Below are 21866 nucleotides of genomic sequence, written 5' to 3' on the forward strand. Positions count from 1 at the left end.
AAACTCACGTTTGTAGCCGAACTCGATTGGCCCTGGACGCGGACCAATGAAAACATTGCTTTCTCTTCCAGGGCAGCCAATGGATTGGCCTGCACGAGGAATTGGAGAGGGACTCGAGGCGGTGGCACGAGCTGTTAGCGGGGCTACACACGGCTATGGCTAGGCGAGGGGCAGAATAACCGTGCCTGACGGTGTTTGTGTTGATGCTAACGTTACGTAGCAGGTCCGTCGAGTCAAAATGGCGCTGCTGCGAATGAGGACCGCACAGGGCGCGAATGCCACAGAGATAGAGAAGAAAATCAAAAGGTGAGTGAGCGAGACGACGCTCGCGCTGCCTGTGTGAAGCCGAGGGGGAGGGGGGTGCCAGGGGGGACGCGAGCGTAAATGGTGATAGTAGTGTCAAATTGGTACTGCAATGATGAATATAGCCTTCAAAGAGGAATACATATATGTATGCAAATGCGTAATTTGCGTTTTTGTTTACCATATCGTCATTACGTGACCTAAATAGTTGATTGTGTCGCTTTAAACATGTGCCTTTCACATGTCACATTCCTGTTTTGTGTTAGCGAGGATAATCGCAAATAAACGAAGATGCATGGAGGTAATTAATTGACACATGAATAGATGAATCCATGAGTTCTCCCCTATTTTATTTTATTTTATTTATTTTTTTACTAATTTCTGTGTTTTTGCATTTCTTCACACGTGTATTTCTGTGTCTGTATGTCCAAATGAGGTTGGTGGCCGTGCTACCATCACTCTATAAACCAACAACGGATTATTAAAATGAATCAGTATTGAAAATAACTGTCCATCATCACCATCACCATCAGTGATGCTCCTTTCCACCGTGGCACATTGGCAATTGATTGAGTGGCTGGTACATCCAGTTACAGAGCACACACACGTGTGATTAGTCTCACTCATAGTCCACTTTGTAACCTCAGTGATATTAACCGTGAATGTTGTAATGGGTGTCCTATGACGTGCCAGAGTAGAAAAGATGATCACGCACACAATCTAGGTTGGGTGTTTTCTCCAATAAAACAGGTCAGGTGGTATTGAGGAGGACAGCAGTGCCATCGCCCTCCATTCAAGGCCACGTTGATTTTTGTAAAAACTGAGAGTGCAATGCATTTAGTCACATTTAGTTTAGCTCTTGTTACATCTGGCAGCAGAATATTCTGTTTGACAGAATCATGGCAAGTCATGTATTTCAATGTATGCATCCATCTCAAGTGCTCATCACAAAGAATCTTTAGGGGCTGATTTATTTACAGTGTGTGGTTGCTCACCTCTTTTGTCTGATGCATCCCACAATTCCATCGGATTTTGTATAGCCCAAAGTCACAAATTAAAAATTTGCCGCAGAGGGCTTTACAATCTGTACACGTGCTCCGTCCCAGGACGTCACACCGGATCAGGAAAACCCCCCCAGAAAAAAAACTTTCACGGATGAGTTCAAGTACATTCGTTGACCCTACAGATGTGTTCATTTCAACCAATTGGTGAAAAGTAAAAAAGTGGATATCGTTCCAATGTCGAAACAACGTTTCTGTGGTTTATGCCTTCATACCTTCCACTTGGAAGAGCAGTAACTCGACTTTTAACTATTTATCAATTAATTTCAGCAAACTATTTCGACAATGTATCCATTGTTACTTTTAGCTAATTGTTTCTACTTCTCTTTTTGCTAACTAGCTTTCAGGCACTCTCAAAGACAACTCGTGGCTTTAAGTTGTTACAACTGACTCAGGTTTCTTGGTGGTGTGTATTGTTCGGTTGTCCTATAATAACTTGTTTTGTTTTTTTCTTTCTTTCTCCTAAACTTTAAAGTCAGAATTTCACATTATTCTAGTTAGTTGAGTCTGCTTTTTGTGTTTCTGTCTCGGTCAGAGGTAACGCGCTGCGGCAGGGATCGGCATGGAGGGGTTCCCGGGGGCTCGCGGCCTTGCTGCTGGTCGTTGTGTTCGTGTGCGGGGCGGCTGTTTGGCTGTACGTAACCTCTCTGGACAGTGAGATCACAGAAACGCTAGTCCGCCAGGGTGAGCTGGTCTCCCCCCGGCCCAGAGTCTACTCCGTCCCGTGCTCCGAGGACTACGAGAACTACAAACGCTATCCAGGTGAGGCGCTGCACCGTGCCACACCTGACACCTCCCTGCTGTACAAACATGACTGTGCTGGGAAAAGGCCACGTCTGACTGATAAACACAAAACGCTGGTAGAATATGACTGCTAGATTCGCTTCACTCACCAGCCTAAAAACAACAATGGCAATTGATTGAGTGGCTGGTACATTTTGGGATCCACTGTCCACAGTGGCCGTTCTAAAAAAAAAGTTTACGGGTACATTTTTTTAAAACTCTTTTTTATAACTTTGTGTCCAACGGCTTCTGAAATGATTCCAGTAATGAGAGAGAGCGCTATAGACGACCGCCGCTCACGGGCTGCAATGTAATCATATCGGGGCAAGCTGGCACCGTCATCTATGTCCACACATGCTTGTTTTTGCCGCTGACGGGCTAAGATTGTTGTTCAAAGAGTCCAATAACACTACAGGAAGATTCTTGGTCATGGAGAAGTTTCCTTCTGAAATCTCACAAGGCTGAAAGATGCCGGACGTCATGGCGGAACTTATTTTTTGGGATGGCTTTGACAATGCGGATACGGTCTTTTTAAATTTGATGGCCGCCCATATATATTTTAACGAGAGTTTTTGAATGAAGAGCTCCTATATATTGAAGAGGAGATAAAGAGAGAGAGAGAGGAAGAACCAGGAAGGCCATGAAGCTCTGGACACTTCTAATAACAAACTGAGCACTCTCAGTTGACACAACGTTGCATTGACGCTGCTCACTTGCCCTCGCGGCTTGTTTCGCGGCGTTCTCCCTCAATACGGGACCAACTTGAAAAAACGGTTGTACATAACATGGAATATAGCATCCAGGTTGGAAGAATACCTCACTTACCAAATTATTATAGGTTTGAATACACTGAATTTCTGTGAATTCTATTATCATGAAACAAAATACTTGAACCGGAACGTAAAGGGTTGAAAAAGTCTTCAAGACTTGAATTCGAACCATTTTCCCTTTTTTGATTTCTGAAACGGTGTGAAACCGTCTGGTGGCGATCCACCAGATGGCGGCATAGCACAGGCCTAACTGTTGTGTGACTGGATCTGCACTGCAGGATTGCATATTTGATCCGCGGAGCAAATACTAACCAGCTTGTGCCCGTGTAACCTCACCGTGGTCGGAGCAGTGAGCATCTCTGAGGACGTTATTTGTTGAAGTGAGACATGCGTCACTGTCAAGTGAAAAGTGCCCTGAAAATAGTAGTTTAAATAAACAATCCCGACTATGAAGCCCATCTCAGACATGGAATACGTAACGTTGCTGGTTTCTTTATTCTTTTAAAGCGATGGCTTTTTGGCATTTTGACACATCTTTTTTACGTAACCATTCTTCGTCAATTCCATTATTTATTTATTGAAAGCACAAAATGAAAAGAAGTTCAGTTGGGACTCTCCTTTCAAGTCTATTTGCTCACATGTATGTAGAAGCTACGCTGGATATTCATAAATTCATCCCCATGAAGGAAACAAAAAAAGAGGGGGGAGACAGCTGGTTGTGCGGGGAAATGTTTACCAAAAGAAATGTACAGACTGATCTGACAGGAGAAGAATTACTGAGATGTGTCTCATTCAGCCGAGTTCATTAAAGGTAACATATTTTCTTTGGATAAGAATATGCTACGGCAGTGGTTCCCAAAGTGGGGGTCGCGACCCCTAGGGGGGGCGCGGTGGTACTACAGGGGGGTCGCGGCTTCATCACCAACCCACACACACAGACGCACACATACACCGGTAAAACAATATAAAATAACCGACGTGACATGCACTGTGTTCCAACCACGCCACCAGAGCGGCTCATGTCACAGACCGACTGTGGCAAAACCAGCGAGAGCGAGCGCGCGCCCGAGCGAGAGAAAGACACACAGCGACACAGAGCGAGAAAGATACGGAGCGACAGAGAAAGATAAAGATAAGAGAAGGAAGTATGTACAAAGATGGACAGATTTGTGACTGGTCTAAAGCGTAAATCCGATGGAACTTTTGTTACAGCCGCAACAGGCGACGCGACCACCTCGACAACGCCTCAAACTAAGGTAAAGGCAAGGAAATATAGCGAGGCATATCTGTCTCTGGGCTTCACAAGCACTATTGTCGGTCAGGATGAGAGACCCCAGTGTGTTTTGTGTCTTAAAATACTGGCGGCAGAGAGCATGAAGCCCACTAAATTAAAAAGACACCTGAAAACCCACCACCCCGAACATATTAACAAGCACCTTGAGTTTTCTAATTTTTTTCCCAGTTAAACAAACTGAAGAGTAAACTGTGAAGTGATATGTACTTATTTTAGAAAGAAATAAAAATATGTTATACAGTTCATGCATTATAATGCAATTCATTAAAAACCAAGAAAAATTTGGGGTCGGGTTGCGGGGGGGGGGGGGGGGGGGGGGGGGGGGGGGGGGTCGTCCAATGTTCCTATATCATCAAAGGGGGTCTTGACAGAAAAAGTTTGGGAACCACTGTGCTACGGGATATGCTGTGAAGGCTGATGGAAATGTTACAGTCTGACCGATGTGGTAGGAGTTCTGTCACGACTGCACTGTAAAAGTGACTCGGTTCACAGCACATTTTGGATAGTGGGAGGTCCTAAAAGTGCTCTGGATTTAGCAGATCCAACAGATCGGTCTCCATGTCACTGATGAAAACCATGTGACTTGGTTAAAAAGCTCCACAAATACACAAGACACCTGTACGTACGGACAGCCTGGAAACGTTACGCCTCTCAGAGGCATGGCAATGTCCATCGCAATTTCCCGAATCCTGAGTTGGCGTCATCAGATGTCTGTTTTGTCCAACCAACAGTCCAAAACCCAAAGGTTATTCACTTTTCTTTCCTAAAAGACAGAGTAAGCAGCAAATCCTCAAGAATCTTCTTTAATTTATTCATTGTTTAAGTATACAAGCGGCCGAAATGAGCTTCCTCCGTAGGGTGGCCGGGCTCAGCCTTAGAGATAGGGTAAGGAGCTCGGACATCAGGGGGGAGCTTGGAGTCGAGTCGCTGCTCCTTCGTGTCGAAAGGAGTCAGCTGAGGTGGTTCGGGCATCTAGTCAGGATGCCTCCTGGACGCCTCCCATTAGAGGTTTTCCGGGCACGTCCAACTGGTAGGAGGCCCCGGGGAAGACCGAGGACACGCTGGAGGGATTATATCTCCCGGCTGGGCCTTGGAACGCCTCGGGATCCCCCAGAATGAGCTGGAAAGTGTTGCGGGTGAGAGGGAGGCCTGGGTCGGCCTGCTGAACCTGCTGCCACCGCGACCCCGGATAAGCGGGTGATAATGGATGGATGGATGGATGGATGGATGGATGGATGTATTGTTTAAGTAATGTTTTTGTGTTGCAAAATATAGCAAATTTTAGCCGGAGGGCCTGATTGGTGAGAGAGCCAGGTTTCCAGTCAAACTGGCGTTCGTTCACAGCTCATGAATAGTAAAGAAATATAATGTCAATATTCTGCTCAGTAGGTGGAATCAGAGCACTCGTGATTCCTTCCAGATCCATACGCGGCTTACTTTAAATGCAGACGCCGGATAAATGTGCGCCCACCCCCTCCCGCTAATCTCCCGGTGAACTGTGAAAAGTCTCGACACCATCCTTGGCCTAAAGAAGAGAACAAAGTGTAAAACACATTCGGGTGCTGCTGGGAGTTCACACGGTTAATCGCCAGTGTCTAATGGAAAACACAGCAGGGGGTGTTATCACGCTCCGAACCAACGAATTCTAATCAAGAGTCTTAAAGGGGAAAGCCTTTTTTTTTTTTGTGGCCTTTAATGAGCAGAACACAGCCTTCAAACATCACCACCACTGTTTGACTAAATCCTCTCTCACGTGTGTCTCTCTCTCTCTCTTTCCCTCCCCCAGGATGCACCCCTCAGAGGTGTGGCCGCGCGCGTCCACCGACGGCGTGGTGACGAGGGAGGAAGCTCATGTCCTCAAGAGGTGAAACACTTTTTGTCCTGCGCTGCACTGCGTGTCACGTAGTTGTTCTCACCATTCGCCGCCGTCCGATCTCTTTTGCGAGTGCAGCGGAGTCACTTTGCACGCTTTCTGTTTCCGACTCGCAGGCTGGCTGAGAGAGGGCTGGCACTGGCCGGGTCCGACGGAGGAGTGAGTATTGTTGGAATACTTCCAGGGGTCGATGGCTGCTGGACTGAATGGGGCTTACTTGAGCGGAGGCCCTTCCGTTCTTCCTGTCTATTTCTAGTGATCGTCACTTTGCCAGTCTTTTGCTTTTCGCTTTTTTTTACTCCATTGTAAAAAAAAATGTTTGCTGGTCGTTTTACGAAGCGTAACTTCGAATACCAATTAAACTGCAGTGTGTTCCTGGTAAGGATGGCTGTCTTAAGATCCACAGATAATACTCGTTAGCAGGATCAATTCTTTGTTGAGTTTCATAGGATTTGTTGACAATAAAACGCCTTATCCTTTTAATAGCAGACTCAAATGTAAGGATACACAATTTGTAGTTACTTGACGACTTACTAAATCACTCCGGGTCGTCCTTAAAAACTGTATGCCGAATCCTGTCCAGTAAAGTCCCAAAAGTTGACTAAACCAAGTTGATTGGTTGTAGCTTTTGTAAAAGAAAATTGAATACAGATTTTGAAACCACAATAGATTAGGATCCGCCTGTCATAACTGACTATGCCATGGCTGTGTTTCCAATATTTTTTGACTTAAAGAATGGTATCTTCAGTTAAGAAGTTCAGCAGCGTGGAAACGCGTTGTCCCGCTCTTGGCCACATAGAGCTCGCTCCCATAACACTCCACTCCCTGCTGTAATGAGCCCAGCTTGACACTAGGAGGGACAGGCTGCCACAGTAAGTGGAGCTTTCGGCTTGCTGAGGCCGCCCCCTCGCCGATCACAAAGCTGGAGTCATCTCCGTCCAGATGTCCCTGGCATGCCCTGCCCTCCGTCCCCAGCAGGCCAGAGCCTCAGCCTAATAAACGGACTGTTTATGGAGTGTTAAGACACTTAAGTGAAGTGGAGGGGGTTGAGGTGATGGGAAGCAACAGGGGGAGGGGGGGGAGCTTCCAGAGAAAACAACTTATATTTTGGCTTGTGGAAAACAGAGCATGTGTCCCAACGGAGTTGACAAGCAATAAAAAGTAAAGGGCAGAATGAGAGCTCCACGAGAAGGCCACGGAGGGAGCAGCGATCTACTTTGAAAACAATGTCATCAACCGCCAGCATTTATTTAGGCCAATGATATTTAATTTGCACTAATTCCTCCACTCTCCCCCCCTTTTTTTTGACCCCTCCAGGCAATCCATACTAGACCTGCACTCTGGAGCGTTGTCGATGGGTAAACAGTTTGTCAACATCTACAGGTGGGAAAAGTTTAGTTGTCTTTTTTTGTTTTTGTCGATGTCTACACACATTTTATGCCCAGCGGGACATGACATCCTGCACATGATTGTAACATTGTTTAAATGTACGGTGTTTGCTCATCAATCTTACTGATGCGCGGTCCTTTTGAGCTGTCCTCTCCAGGTCCAGTGACCCACACAACCCTCATCATCAGAGCGCCCCTTTTTTTGTTGTTGTTGAATCATTACCCCCACCCCCCCCCCCCCCCCCCCCCCCCCCCCCCCCCCCCCCCCCCCCCCCCCCCCCCCCCCCCCCCCCCCCCCCCCCCCCCCCCCCCCCCCCCCCCCCCCCCCCCCCCCCCCATATCTCTGGTAGACACGAGATCCTCAGGGACCATTTGGCAGATTTTAATCAGGAAACAATGACAATATCACTCCCACCCTTCACCCATCACCAGGGACTCCTTCATGTGAAGCAGTCGGTCATTTACTATCTGCTGTGTGTTTGGATGGCTGGTTGGCACGCCCGTCTGGGTAATGGTGCACTGTGCCGTGCAGCAAAAGGTTTCTTTATGCTAACGAGTCCCATCTTTTCTGCTTTCGCTCTCTCTCTGTCTGCTCATGTGTCCCTGATTGTCTTTGTGCCGAACTGTCTGTCTGTGATTGTGGCTGCAGGTATTTTGGGGATCAGATCAGTGAAGTGTTCACACAAGAGGATTTCCAGCTTTACAGGTATTTAAGAGTGAAAAACTCAAATAATGGTACTTTGTCGACAATGATGGCAAACTATATATATGTGTGTGTATGTATGTGTGTATATATATATATATATATATATATATATATATATATATATATATATATATATATATACACATATACACACACACACACAGTGCATCCGGAAAGTATTCACAGCGCTTCACTTTTTCCACATTTTGTTATGTTACAGCCTTATTCCAAAATGGATTAAATTCATTATTGTCCTCAACATTCTACACACAACAACCCATAATGACAAAGTGAAAACTGTTTTTTGCAAATTTATTAAAAATAAAGAACTAACATGTACATAAGTATTCACAGCCTTTGCTCAATACTTTGTTGAAGCACCTTTGGCAGGAATTACAGCCTCAAGTCTTCTTGGGTATGACTCCACAAGCTTTGCACACCTATTTCTGGGCAGTTTCTCCCATTCTTCTTTGCAGAGCCTCTCAAGTTCCATCAGGTTGGATGGGGAGCGTCGGTGCACAGCCATTTTCAGATCTCTCCAGAGATGTTCAATCGGGTTCAAGTCAGGGCTCTGGCTGGGCCACTCAAGGACATTCACAGAGTTGTCCCGAAGCCACTCCTTTGTTATCTTGTCTGTGTGCTTCGGGTCGTTGTCCTGTTGGAAGATGACCCGTCGCCCCAGTCTGGAGGTCCAGAGCGCTCTGGAGCATGTTTTCATCCAGGATGTCTCTGTACATTGCTGCATTCATCTTTCCCTCAATCGTGACTAGTCTCCCAGTTCCTCCTGCTGAAGAACATCCCCACAGCATGATGCTGCCACCACCATGCTTCACTGTAGGGATGGTATTGGCCAGGTGAGGAGCAGTGCCTGGTTTCCTTCAGACAGATCTGTGCCTCAATACAATTCTGTCTCGGAGGTCTACAGATAATTCCTTGGACTTCATGGCTTGGTTTATGCTCTGATATGCACTGTCAACTGTGGTACCTTTATATAGACAGCTGTGTGCCTTTCTAAATCATGTCCAATCAACTGAATTTAGCACAAGTGGACTCCAATCAAGTTGTAGAAACATCTCAAGGACGATCAGTGGAAACAGGATGCACCTGAGATACATTTTGAGTGTCATGACAAAGGCTGTGAATACTTATGTACATGTTATGTTTTCGTTCTTTATTTTTAATAGATTTGCAAAAATTTGCAAAAAAAACATTTTCACTTTGTCATTATGGGTTGTTGTGTGTAGAATGTTGAGGAAAATAATGAATTGAATCCATTTTGGAATAAGGCTGTAACATAACAAAATGTGGAAAAAGTGAAGCGCTGTGAATACTTTCCGGTTGCTCTGTGTATTCCTTAACTGAACTGCAGTTGCCCAAAGTTGCTTGACACCACGATGGCCGTAAATCGTACTTCTCGAAGTCCGATCTTTCAATCTGACTTTCGTCCATCTGTTGTTTTTCACCGCCAGAAATGTACGTGAGCGAATCCAGGCCATTATTGCCGAGACGTTTGGTTTGGACCCGACACTGTTGTACCTCACCAAGCCCACCTTCTTCTCCAGAATCAACAGCACGATAGCGAAGACCCAGCACGACGAGTACTGGCACCCACACATAGATAAGGTAACGCACACAGACAGAGACGCGACTCCTTCTACCTTAGGTGACCCGAAGAGAAGCAGCAGTCTGGTACAGGGGGGGGACTTTTGGCAGAGAGTATTTGTATAGAATTCGGGGTATCATGATATTTATGGCAGGTATCAAAGTTATAATTTTGGTATCGTGACAACCCTAGAGAGAATGAAATATTCCCCTTTTAAGACGAGTTCTTACAGCCTCGGTCTCAGAGCTTTAATCTTTATCTCGCACTTTGTTCATTGTCTAGGGGGTTACAAGTTGCTCTGGGATTCATAGAAGACCACGAGGCAAGTTCTTAAACAAGTGTGATGTGTGTCTTTGGGGGGAAACGTTTCAATTCTTAACAATTTACTTGGGAGTACATATTTGTTTCTCCTTGTCGTCGCACCAAGGCTATAAAACAGATCATCGTATGTATAGTACAGCTGACGTCCCTGCATGTTGTTTTTGGGAGAATTGTGTTTGAATATATAAGCCTAGGGATGTTGTGTATTGGCATTGCTTTCCAAGCATCTGCCTCAATGTTTTCCTGTGTTCCTCTCTTGCTAAATGAGTAAGAGGCCAACAGTATATTTACTTTGCTCGTGATATTTTTTGGAGCGCGAGTGTTTGCAATTGCCTCGTCTATTAATAGTTGTCACCCCGTCCTCTCTCACCGGCCCTCGACAGCTGGAACCGTGTAGTCTGTAAGGACCCACTTCTCTTCCCCATCTGTCTCTGCCACCATGTTTGTGCTAATTGGTGAAACCCAACCCTCATTTAAATGTAAATAGCCTCGGACGCCTTTTGTGGTGGATTTTCTCCCCATCCATCATATCGCTGATACGGTGTCATCGCGCCAGTCGATGTGGGGCGGCACTGAAAGTGTGTTTCATCTCATTTGAGGCAGGGATAATCTTGCCTTCGTGATGAAACGGAATTATACTTGTTAATGTCAAATGCAGTGTTTTCATTCATGTCCTCGTCTTGCTGCTGATGTAAACATGTACACCAGTTGAATATAGTAATCCCTGTACAAATTGAATTCAGACATGGTTGATTTGAGAGTTCAACTGTTTTCAAGTGATTCTCATAAGTTCTATGTCATATTTTTGCCTCTTTAACACATTGTTTCGGTTGTCTGGCCCACAAACTCTGCTCGCGTCGATCTTGTGGAGTGGGATAGTTTTCACAGGAGTTGGTGGAAACCAAATGGAGCTAAATAAATAAGAAATGAGTGAATATTGGACTAACCTCGCTCCATGTTTCTCGATGTGCTAGTTGGAAAACCAGAGCACACGTTCACCATAACAAATGTATCTGGTGATAATATGTGTGGCCCCAAAAAATGACTTGATGCCAGTGGTGGTGTTTGTACACTGCACCTGTGTGGGGCTTCTCCAACGATGAACTACAATTATTGGACAGCGCGAGAAATACAAACGGTGACAGCGTCCCTTGTGAGGTGTCCTGACAGATGCACGCTGATAATTCATGTAAATGAATTGTTATATCATGTGAAAAGTTGCATTTAGTTGCAGAAGCCGTTGCACCGGTGTGACCGACAGTATGCCCACATGTTATCTATCGCTGTTGGATATTATGAGGTTTATGTTAGTTCTTTTTAAGACTCTCCTATATTTAATCGGTCCCAAAGGTCTTTTGAGGAAAGAAGTTCAGTTGAGGAGTCAGCAGCAAGTGAGCCCACGAGAGGAGACCACACATTACAAGCGTGGCTGAGACACATAGAACTTTTTTTTTTACGACAATTCAGAAAACCTAATGTTTTTTTCTCCAGCCAGGCTAGCCATAGCTAGCAATAACAGTTGATAACACATTGTGCCAAAATGTTGCGCGTGCAAACGCCGTAGCAACATGTCAACAGATAGGAGTTGGACAGTACTGTCTGTTTGACTTTAAATGAGACAAAAGTAAGACAGAAATCCCAATAGACAGCATATTACTAAAGCTTTTTTATTGCAGCCATCTTGGATTTTAAGGTTGTAGTTTTTGGGGTACAGGCAGCGTTCCAGTTAAAATTTCTGACTACACAGTTAAAAAATGAAGTAAGTCCCTTGTATGGGTCAATCTCCGAAAGCTTTGGATTTCACACTTCCCAAAATGCAACTGGAGATAGTCTTTATTCAACTAACTTTGGGCATTGCTCAGTTTCTCCCAGTCGGCATTAGATTTCCTTGTTAAACAATATGAATTCAGTCAAACATAACGGTCTTTGGGAAAGACTGAACAAGGAGACGTTCGCATCCTAAAATGGAGACCATGGCCGATTTTGTATAATCTCAGATTAATGCAGATACTGCCTTCCTCTCTCACTCTTCGTCAGGTGACCTACGGCTCCTTTGACTACACCTCACTCCTGTACCTGTCCGACTACGGCTCTGACTTCACCGGAGGGAGATTCATCTTCATGGACGAAAATGCCAACCGGACAGTGGAGCCTCGGGCAGGTAACTGTCCAGCTATGAGTGTCGAGCCTCACTGTGTTTCAAAGGCCGCGATGGGCAGGGTATTGTAAATCCAGAGGTAATGCCTGGTAACCACCGGCTTTGTCTATAAGCCTACTAACCCACACTTAAAATATATTGTATTATTACAGCCGCAAATTATAATTGCTGCATTATGAATCTGGGGGGGGGGGGTTTTAGGAGGCGTAATCCTTTTTGTAAGTGGCTAATCGGCAGCCCTGACTGACGGTTTAGGCTTTACTTCGCACGTAGTACCCAGGGGGTTAGACATCACGGCTTCTACATCCAGTGGTCTGTATATGTATAGAACATAAAGAAAATATTGGTACGGCTGAGTAAATCGATTTCTTTCACGTTGCCTGGTCAAAAACCACATGGGTTTCTGAGACAATTACCTGAGGCAACGTGGCGCTTAGGAAGCAAACTGTATGGAATTTCAATACAATAAAGTTGGGATTACGGTAAGGAACATACGGGAAGTTTGCAAGCTGCTCGCTTCAAAGGAATGTGCCCGAAAGTGTTTGCCAGCTTGTTTCAGGCATTGAATTGGATGTTGATTCTTTTGCCCCGCTGTTTTGACTTGTTACTCCTTTTTTAAATGTTGGAAGCTTTTCAACTTCATTTAACCCGAGGGAAATAAGTCTCGGAGCCAGGTGAAATGAAGAAACACTCACCTTCACAATGAGCTCAAAAACCACTCTGAGAGGTCAGGGGAGGCAATGTGGTTGCGTTACGGAAAATCTAAGAACGGGTTGACATTTTAAAAGTGGGCCATGGCTGGAAACCTTTGTGTAATGTAAGTCTGTTATTTATACACTGTAGCTCCAAATCATGAACGTTATTCTCAAGGGGCTTCCAGTCTGAACATAGAACATCCATTGACCTTTGAGGCCAAATTCCCCCCAAAAAGCAATAAAAGAGTTGACAAAAGCAGCGATATCACCACACATCACTGTGAACTAGGTGGCACTAGAGTAAGGCTGGGAGATATGGTGTTAACTTTATATCACGGTATAATTTTGAAGCTTCACGGCGTATATAGTTTTTCTTAAAATGTCAATATGAATGCTTCTAAGGGGTAGATCACTGGTATGGCAACTGCAAAGCATATTTCCCACCAACCTGAACCCTCACTGTAAACTGTCAAATACAAAAATGATATATCTACTTTATCATCGGCATCTTTAGTGGTTATTTACAGGAAATGTGCAATTCAAATGAATAGGACATTTTCAGATTTTCTATTCAAATACTTGCTTTGATTAAATAAAAACCTTGGCATTAGTAGTTTTAATGATGTATTATAAGCTGCTTAGAGCTAGTATTAGGAAGTTCAACAAGTCATAATTACCCTCTAATACCATTTTATATTGCTGTGAAAAAACATCCCTTTCAAACAACTGTATTTATTCAAGGTTCTCGCCAAAAGCTACATTTTACAAGACACATTTTGCAATCAGCCAACAGGTTTGGAACCGTTTCTTCAAGAGTCATATTTTCACCCCAGACTCTTATCTCATGACTGCAGCCAATGCCTCTTTTCACGCAGCACTTTATATCCAAAGGAGGTTTCTTTAAAAGTTTGAAGCTTAGCGCTCAATGCACGGCCTCAGTGGAGCCAAGCCTTGTGGAGCCCATCTCCTGAGGCCGCTCCCTGACAGCCTCACTTCCACTTGTCTCATACCATATGTGACAGTGAACCACCCCCCCGGTCGTCTCCGTTCACCTTGTCCCTTCTTGCACCCTCCCCGCAGTTACCGCTCTGCCCACCTTCACTTGTCTCTCGTCCATCATCTCCTGCCCTCCTTTACGACGACTCTGACACTTGTATTCAATGGCAACAACAACAAAAAAAGAATACTTTCTTCACTCTTCCTTCCGCCCTCAAATCCTATGATGGAACGGAGACGAACGCTGACTGAAGGACGCACGGTAATAAAGGGCGTCCGCCACCACATCTCTCCAGTTACAGCCATCTCTCTTCAGGGAAGTGCGGAGGAACAACCAAACTGTGTGGGCATTATGGTGACAGTGTAATCTTAATCTTAAAACCAACGCAAGCTGCTGGAAGAAGGAGACTAGATGGAAGAAGTGAGGTCTCGCCACGGTCCTCCTCCTTCTTAGGGGTTGGAGCAAGCTCGAGAATCCGACTGACAGGCCTGTCAAAGCAGCTGGTGAGACCTGCCCACTGTGATCACGCTCGTCACTGTGATCTTTGTTTAGACAGGTGCACCAAGTGGGAGTCGAAGCAAAGCGCCATGCATAATACATCGACAGCCCAGATCATTTCTTTGTCTCCTCTAAAAACACAGACGACCTCATCGAGAAGCTGTTTTTTGGCGACACGCTGTGCGGTTGACAGACGGGCTTCGAGACCGCCAGAGTCTGAGCCTCACGTCTGGACGGATGATTAGTTCGCTGAGATAATCGCGGCTCTTTGAAGCGACAGTGATGAGTACGATGTAATTATGACCCCATGACGACAATCAGGAAGCGGCTGCCGGATCGCAGAAGTCAAGAATGTAATGACAGGTAGCACAAGGAATTGCTGTGCAAGTTTCACTGCTTTTGTGCTAGTAGCGAAAGAAGTTCGGTGGATTGGGGGGGGGAACGTGGATGATTCAGAAGAGAGGGAGAGACGGCCGACTGATGGATTGGCTGTATGTGAGTGGTCCCCTACAGGGCAAGGAGGGTGGTCACAGATGGGAACTGGCTGGGAGGTAGATGAAGAGATGAGATGCGATGGATGGAGAGATAGGTGGTTGGCTGGGAAAGGCAGACACACAACAGAGCAAAGGAAGGACAGACGGTGGAAAAGGCACGTCTGCCGTGTGGAGGAGCCAATAGGGGTTAACCCGCCAGCGCAGACAACCACAGGGGAATCAGATAACCTCAGCTGGGCTGCCGCCGGGGGGAAAAAAAAGCTTGACCTTGCCGGCTGCGTTTCTGCACACATGGACACTAAATACTATGAAAATGTCTGGATTGATTTCTGGCACATAACGAGGATAATTTCACACGGCCCTGCAGCAGATGGGCTGAGTTTTTGCTTTGAAGAAAATGAAGCAGCACTCACTTCAACACGAGGTGTAACACTGACCTGAGTCTGGAGGAATACATAATGGGAGAACTTGGGATGTTTTTTGGTCCTGACAAGAGTCTCAAAGTCTGGAGTTATGGGGCGTTCACACCAAAAACGTTGCGAATTCTTCCCACGAGTAGATTACATACAAAGTCAATGTCAGTAAGCGCTTTTCCACCGCGTGAAGATGTTTGCCTTATTTACAGATAGTAATATGAACCCAGACACGAGGGCGTTTGTGTGACTTCCACAGCATGTTTAAAGCAGAAATAGTGTTTATTTCTTCCATGGTGGATGGCGTAAATGAACTGTTTTCATGTTTTCGTTCTGTTTTCAAGCCACTCCTCCTCTGCGCCGCGAATGATCACAAATAGTCCGGCGAGTAAACTCACGCAAGTAAAGCAACGCAAACATTTGGTGTGAACGCAGCATTAAGGGGTGAATAGACGGCAAAAAAATAATAATAAATCCTTTTCAAGATAAAAAGCACAGGCAAAGACGACCCTCTGAAAACGGGTCCGCGACCCACCAGTTGAGAATCACTGATTTAGAGCCTGGCAGGTAAACTGCAGTTATTGGCAGACGTTTTTTGCTTATTATAAATTGATAATCAGCCAGTTTGATTTCCCCCTTAAGTCCTCCTGGTGCTGCAGACACTACTTGATACAAGAATAATACTGGGAGCTTGAGTTGTTCATAAAAGGCGGAGTTCATTAAAAAAGATTGATTCCTGGAAACCGTATATTGCTCCGACCTCGGGGGGACAAAATAAAACTTTTCTGTGTGCATGTGCGGCTTAAGAAAACAGTTTCAGATACGACCTCAGTAGGGTTGTTTAGTCTCTACAGAAACTGGGGTCTCTTTGATATGTAATTGAGTCCGGGATCATTATTTCATCATTATTTCATTTCAGCGTTTGCTCCTTTCTGCCCTGCTGTCAACATGTCAACGTGACCTTAATTTGCTCAATGGCTTCTCTCTTTTGTTGAGCCATTTAGCCCAAGCCCCCAGGAAGAGCATCGGGCTTTGAAGACAATGTTTTTACAACTTCCGTGTTGGTCTGGTGATGCCCAGACTCGGGAAAGAGACCTCTGTAGATCAGCAGAGGATTTCTTCTTGGGAGGTAAATCAGCTCCCTAGTAGAACCACTTGAAGGCTCTCTAATTGACATTCAGAGCATTAATATAGCAGCTATGTAAAGATATAGAGATTATCAGAGCATCTCCTTGTTATATGCTGCTATAAGTCGTAAAATCCACTTTTAGCCGAGTCAAGTTATTTCCTCATCCTTAAAATGAACTGCTGTTCATGCAAGTGAGCCGAGACCGAGCAACTTGGAGGACTTTATACTCTGTAATAATCCGGCTAAAGCACTTGTGGGAAATGGTGTTTGTTGATGAGATGAACCGCGATATTAGATCGCTTTCAAAACGCTAATGTCCATTTCTAAACACATGACATAAAGTTGAGAGAAGTTCTATTCTAAGGATTGGCTTTTAAATATTTTTGCGTTATTTCATCCGCCAGCGGGATTTTAGAAGAGTTTTTTTTTTACTACTGGGAAGGCTTCAGTTTCACTTCGGCCCTCTATAGGTGAGGACATGTTCTGCATGTGACGTCACCTCGTGTTGGGAAACGCACAATAACATGAGTTGATCTGACTGAATCGTCACATGCACATCTGCATTTTGACCCTCTGCAAAACAAACGGAGAATGGTTGAGAGACATCAGATGGAACATATTCTTCCACATGAAGTCAGGAACAAACACAGCTGTGTTCATCAGGACGGTGTGCTTTAATCGACCGGTAAAATTGCAGTACAAAATCAAAATACATATTTTCCTCTTACCTGTATGTTATTTTTCAACGTAGATTGTTTTGGTGTGAAATTTGGAAGAAAAACAAACAAAAAGACATTTTAAAAATCTCTTTCCAGAAATCATTACCCAGTTACTCAATATAGTCCAGAGACCTTCATGTGAGCTTCTTCACAATAGGAACTATTTTCTTTCCACCAAACCACACCCTGCCAATGGTATCACCGCGCAGCAAGAAGCGCGTATCACCTCATGGACAACAACTGTGGCGTTAATCCTGAAGCTCCGACGTAACGACCCAGGAGCTCTCCTAAATATTCTCAGAAATGTCTCAATGGTTTGAGCCTGATATGTTTCTTAGTATCGTCCAACGTTCCAAACCTCTCTGCGACGTTCGCGCAGTAAAAGTATCTCTATTGTTTCGCCCTGGAAAGTGATTGCTGGTACAGTGTGAACCCCCTGAGCATCCCCCCCCCCCCTCCCCCCATTGTGTCGCCACTAATCAGCTGCGCTGACTGCCATGAATCCGATGGGCCCTTCACAGCAAACACTGTGAACGTTTATATTCTTTTTCAAAGATTATTTCATTGTTCTCTAAAGCTGTGTGGCTAATCTGAGCACTTTGAAAATGCCCTCCTTTTCAATGACATCAAATAAGCAGACCACTACTTGCCGCTCACACTTTTTTTTTTGTGTGTATGTATGTGTGCACTATTCATTCTCTTTCTTCTTATTCCCAGTCTTTGGGTTTTCAGTGCACGTTCCATTGTTTTACTGCAAGCACTGATTTCCCCTTGACACGGCGCCCTGCCAGCGGGGATCCAGCCTCCCGAACACAAACGCAGATGAACACACAAACAAAAGTCGTCGGTATTTCTTGGAGGGAAAACAGAGCAAACTAATTGGCCCGCGATGACTAACTTTTTTTTAATTCATATTCACAGAATGAGATAACCCCGTTTGAAAGGCGAAGAACCCTGGAAGTTTTGTAACAAAACAAAAGCGTCTGAAAACGTTTCAAAAAATATATACAAACCTCTTAATTATGGAACAACAACTGCAGACCAGCTATGTAAGCATTAATGCAAATGTCTGTAACTCCGAGTAGGTTGAGTTCAGAAAGAACCGGACGGGCTGGTAAACATAAATAGTTCATTAGTGAAGCAAAGCCTCTGATAAATGAAGACAATTTACCCAGAGGCAGGTTCCCTAAGCTCACTGTGTGTCTGTCCAAATAAAAAAGAGTTTAAATCGGACTCATAAATGCATCTCAGCAGTTTACTGAAATCCAATCTATTGTATTTAATCACATGTCTGTGCATTAAATACAGAGCTGGAGTCCAAATTGTTCAGCTTATAGTGGAAAAAGAGTCAAAGCTCTCTAAATAATACAATGTGTATTGTTCGTTCAACATGACAAGAAATGTAAATGTCACAATTTTGTACGCGTTGCATGTTGGTGCTAACCACAATTTAGCTCCAGTCGGGACATGTTTAGCCTAGCTTAGCATAAAGACAACAGCTAGCGTCACTGGAGCTATTTAACTCTTCTGTTCAACGAATGAGCGAAACGTTGGTTGGTGGTTTTTATTTAAATGTTTTGCCTGAGCTGGCTGGCTATCTTCAGCTATCTAGCTTATGCTAAGCTAGGCTAACAACGGTGTGGCACACGGACGTGTGATTAATATCAATCTCATGTCACATTCAGAAAGACAGCGATTTAAGTATATTTCCCAAAATATAAATAAAAAACAATAACATTGAGTACATTCGTGGGCTGTAGAGATGTTGGTACGTGAATTTCTGAACTTTGGTACATTGAACTCGGTAAGCCACTTCCTCACAGATCTGTGCGTAATGCAGACATATTATTGATATATGATCTCCATCTTCGAGAGACGGCAAATAAGCATATTTCCCAGAATGTTCCTTTTTTTAATGTGTTCTCTCCTCTCATTCCCTCCTTGCGCAGGACGAGTGTCTTTCTTCTCCTCCGGCACGGAGAACCTCCACCGGGTGGAGAAGGTGGAGTGGGGCACCCGCTTCGCCATCACCGTGTCCTTCACCTGCGACCCAGCACACGGCATCTCCGACCCCGCCATGCCCTGAGTCGCCCACGGGGGCGCCGGAGCCGCTCACTGGCGTGGACAAGCCCTGCAAAGAGGGCGACAAGACGGGGGGGGGGGGGTCAATATCTGTCGTCGTCCCGCATTTTCAGATGCTGACCGGCTGCCCCGCACTGGTTTTGATACAGAAAAAAAAAAAAAGAGAAAGCACACGCGTTCACCCTCTCTTCTGTAGAGGTGTTTTCTTGTTCCTTACGTTGTAACTTTTATCCAATTTTCTACATTGGTTTATTTTTTTTGCCTTCCTTTTTTACTCCACCACCATTATTGCTAGAATTGGGCATTTTATGTGTGTATTATTTATACACATTGCCAACAATCCGCTCCATTTGAGCATCGGGAGGACGGCTCGAGCAGAGATTGCCTCTCGAGTGAAAGAAGCGGGATTGTGGTCTTTTTTTTCTTCTTTTTTTTCTTTGTTTTCATTTTTAGTGAGAGCTGTCAATTCCTTGGGGAATCTCCTATTGAATCAACCTTTTCATCACCAAAGTCCCCACTCATCCTCCTCCCCCCCTCCCCCAATAACCCAGGAGGTGTTTTCTTCTAAGAAGAACCCTCTTGTCCAGGAGTGATTGCTCTTTCTAGTCTGTTTTCTTCAGTGTGGTCGGTGAGGACGGTTTGAAATAAAATAGTGACCTGAAAGGTTCTTGTCGCTCTGCCTCCATTTGCTTCACTTTCTTCCTTATGTTACACACAAACTGTTGGTACTTTGATAAAGTGGTTAGCCGTCTAAGGTCATCCAAGCTAGCGTTTCTGGTTGCGTACGTCTCAGTCCAGCTCGTGTGGAAGTTACTACCAGGTACACGGTCATCGTCACCCAAGAAACGTAGTGTTGAAGTTAATTCATGTTTGGATGTCGCACAACATTTCACATTTCATGCGCTTTTATTGTGGTCCGGACTTCTACAATATTGTATTTGTGCTGGCCTTAGTTGATGCAGGCAGCTAAGCCTCTGATAAATGAAGACAATTTACCCAGAGGCAGGTTCCCAAGCTCACCGTCTGTCTGTCCAAGTAAAAAAAGAGTTTAAATCGGACTCATAAATGCATCTCAGCAGTTTACTGAAATCCAATCCTGGTGGAGGTGTGTGCCTTCATCTCCTCAGGGGTCCAGAGTCTTGTTGTGCCCTCATCAAATGTCCCCTCAGTTTCATAAACAACACTGCATGCTATACTTTGAACAAACAAATTTGGGGAATTAGCTTCTTCTTTTTTTTTTTTTTTTAATAGTCTCTCAAGATTGAGATGAGAATATTATTACGGCTCACATGTCTGTGCATTAAATACAGAGCTGGAGTCCAAATTGTTCAGCATATAGTGGAAAAAAGAGTCAAAGCTCGCCATTTTAAGGCCATGCCAGTGGTTTTGCACGTTTCGTTGCCTTACTTTCAATTCACATGTTTTAGATAATTTGAAAGTATTTAAAGAAAAATGTCATTCTAACTTCTCCAGGCAGCCAACGGCTTCCTTTTTGATTTCTGAACAACACGATTGAAAATCCATTGGCGAACTTTTGAAACTTGGTAAGAGTTTGGCAATCCTTCGCTTGTGGATCCATCGAGTTCCATTAGGGGTTCGGACGTCATGTTTTAATATCGTTTCATTTTGGTCCGCTTGAGCTGCGAAAAATAGCTGAAAACATCGTCCTGTTGCTGCCTTGCCACCGCAGGATGAAGCGGGCCTTGGGGCGCCATTCATTAACAATTCGGCACCTTCCATTTATTTGTGCTCATAGAACCGTCGTGAAACAATCAGAATGAGCGTCCGGTCTCGACGGTCTCTCCCTCTCCTTTTTAAAGTAATAGTCACAAAGCTTTTCATTTTAATAAATGTCTGGTAGGTCCCTGTCACGGCACGGGGGAACACCCCTCTGATGAAAGCCCTTGCATTTGCAGTGACATTGCCCAGAAAGTGAGATTCAAAGACACGCCCGCTATTGCACCAAAGAAAACAAAACGGAGATCTTGGAGATTGTCTTATTTACACACGCATAGATTTCCAATATTCAACCTCCCTTTAGTGCAAGAGCGATCTTGGAGTGAGCTTCTGAGCCTATAGCACAATATTGCTCCCCTCAGCTCCTGTGGGGCCGATTGTTCCATCCATTCATCGGTGTCGAGAGAAGCAGGACGCGGTACTCCTCTACACGGGGGGGGGGGGGGGGGGGCATACAGGAGGAATGCCGGTAGCCAATGCTGGGAATCTTATGTTAAAATAGCAACAAAGAGACATTATAGGAGTCAGTGTGACGGGTCATTAACGCCTGTCGCATCAGTTTTGGCATTCTCCATGTCCCCGGATAATGAGCCTGATGTCCGTGGGTAGTTTCCCCATCACAGGAGCCTTCGACCTCTTTTCATCTTCAAAGACGAGCACTCTGCTCACCATGAGCGCACAATGGCGTCGCCCCGCTCTGGTGACATGGTGGGATCGGGGGATTCTCCGTTGGCCGGCATCTTTTACCCTCTTCGTTTATGATTCTTATAGAGGTCAAGGGCAGTGATGGCTTTATTAATGTGAAAACTAAGTTCACAAAGCTCTATTATCTGTGAGATGAA

At 44.9% G+C, this 21866-nt stretch overlaps 1 protein-coding gene across 2 annotated transcripts; it reads left to right on the plus strand.

The window, feature by feature from the left end:
* The first annotated feature begins 75 nt into the window (after positions 1-75).
* Positions 76-19960, plus strand: uts2r2 (urotensin-2 receptor 2). 2 transcript variants are annotated; one of them, XM_034559071.1, is made up of 9 exons: positions 76-306; positions 1900-2126; positions 5998-6075; positions 6201-6243; positions 7402-7467; positions 8122-8178; positions 9648-9801; positions 12140-12263; positions 19155-19960. In XM_034559071.1, exons 3-9 carry the CDS (start codon positions 6063-6065, stop codon positions 19289-19291), a joined length of 594 nt encoding a protein of 197 aa, XP_034414962.1. In that variant the 5' UTR covers positions 76-306; positions 1900-2126; positions 5998-6062; the 3' UTR covers positions 19292-19960. The 2 variants fall into 2 exon arrangements, with proteins under 2 accessions (XP_034414962.1, XP_034414961.1); XM_034559070.1 differs by lacking the exons at positions 76-306; positions 6201-6243 and having other exon boundaries at positions 2013-2126.
* The last annotated feature ends 1906 nt before the right edge of the window (positions 19961-21866 follow it).

Source organism: Cyclopterus lumpus, chromosome 19 (assembly GCF_009769545.1).
Source record: "Cyclopterus lumpus isolate fCycLum1 chromosome 19, fCycLum1.pri, whole genome shotgun sequence".
Lineage (NCBI taxonomy): Eukaryota > Metazoa > Chordata > Actinopteri > Perciformes > Cyclopteridae > Cyclopterus > Cyclopterus lumpus.

Bases quoted from the DNA above. Each gene is read 5' to 3' on its own strand.
- uts2r2 (XM_034559070.1), top strand. From the start codon at position 5,999: ATGCACCCCTCAGAGGTGTGGCCGCGCGCGTCCACCGACGGCGTGGTG. The intron at 7,468-8,121 runs GTGGGAAAAGTT...TTGTGGCTGCAG, and splicing joins CAGTTTGTCAACATCTACAG to GTATTTTGGGGATCAGATCA. The intron at 12,264-19,154 runs GTAACTGTCCAG...CTCCTTGCGCAG, and splicing joins GACAGTGGAGCCTCGGGCAG to GACGAGTGTCTTTCTTCTCC.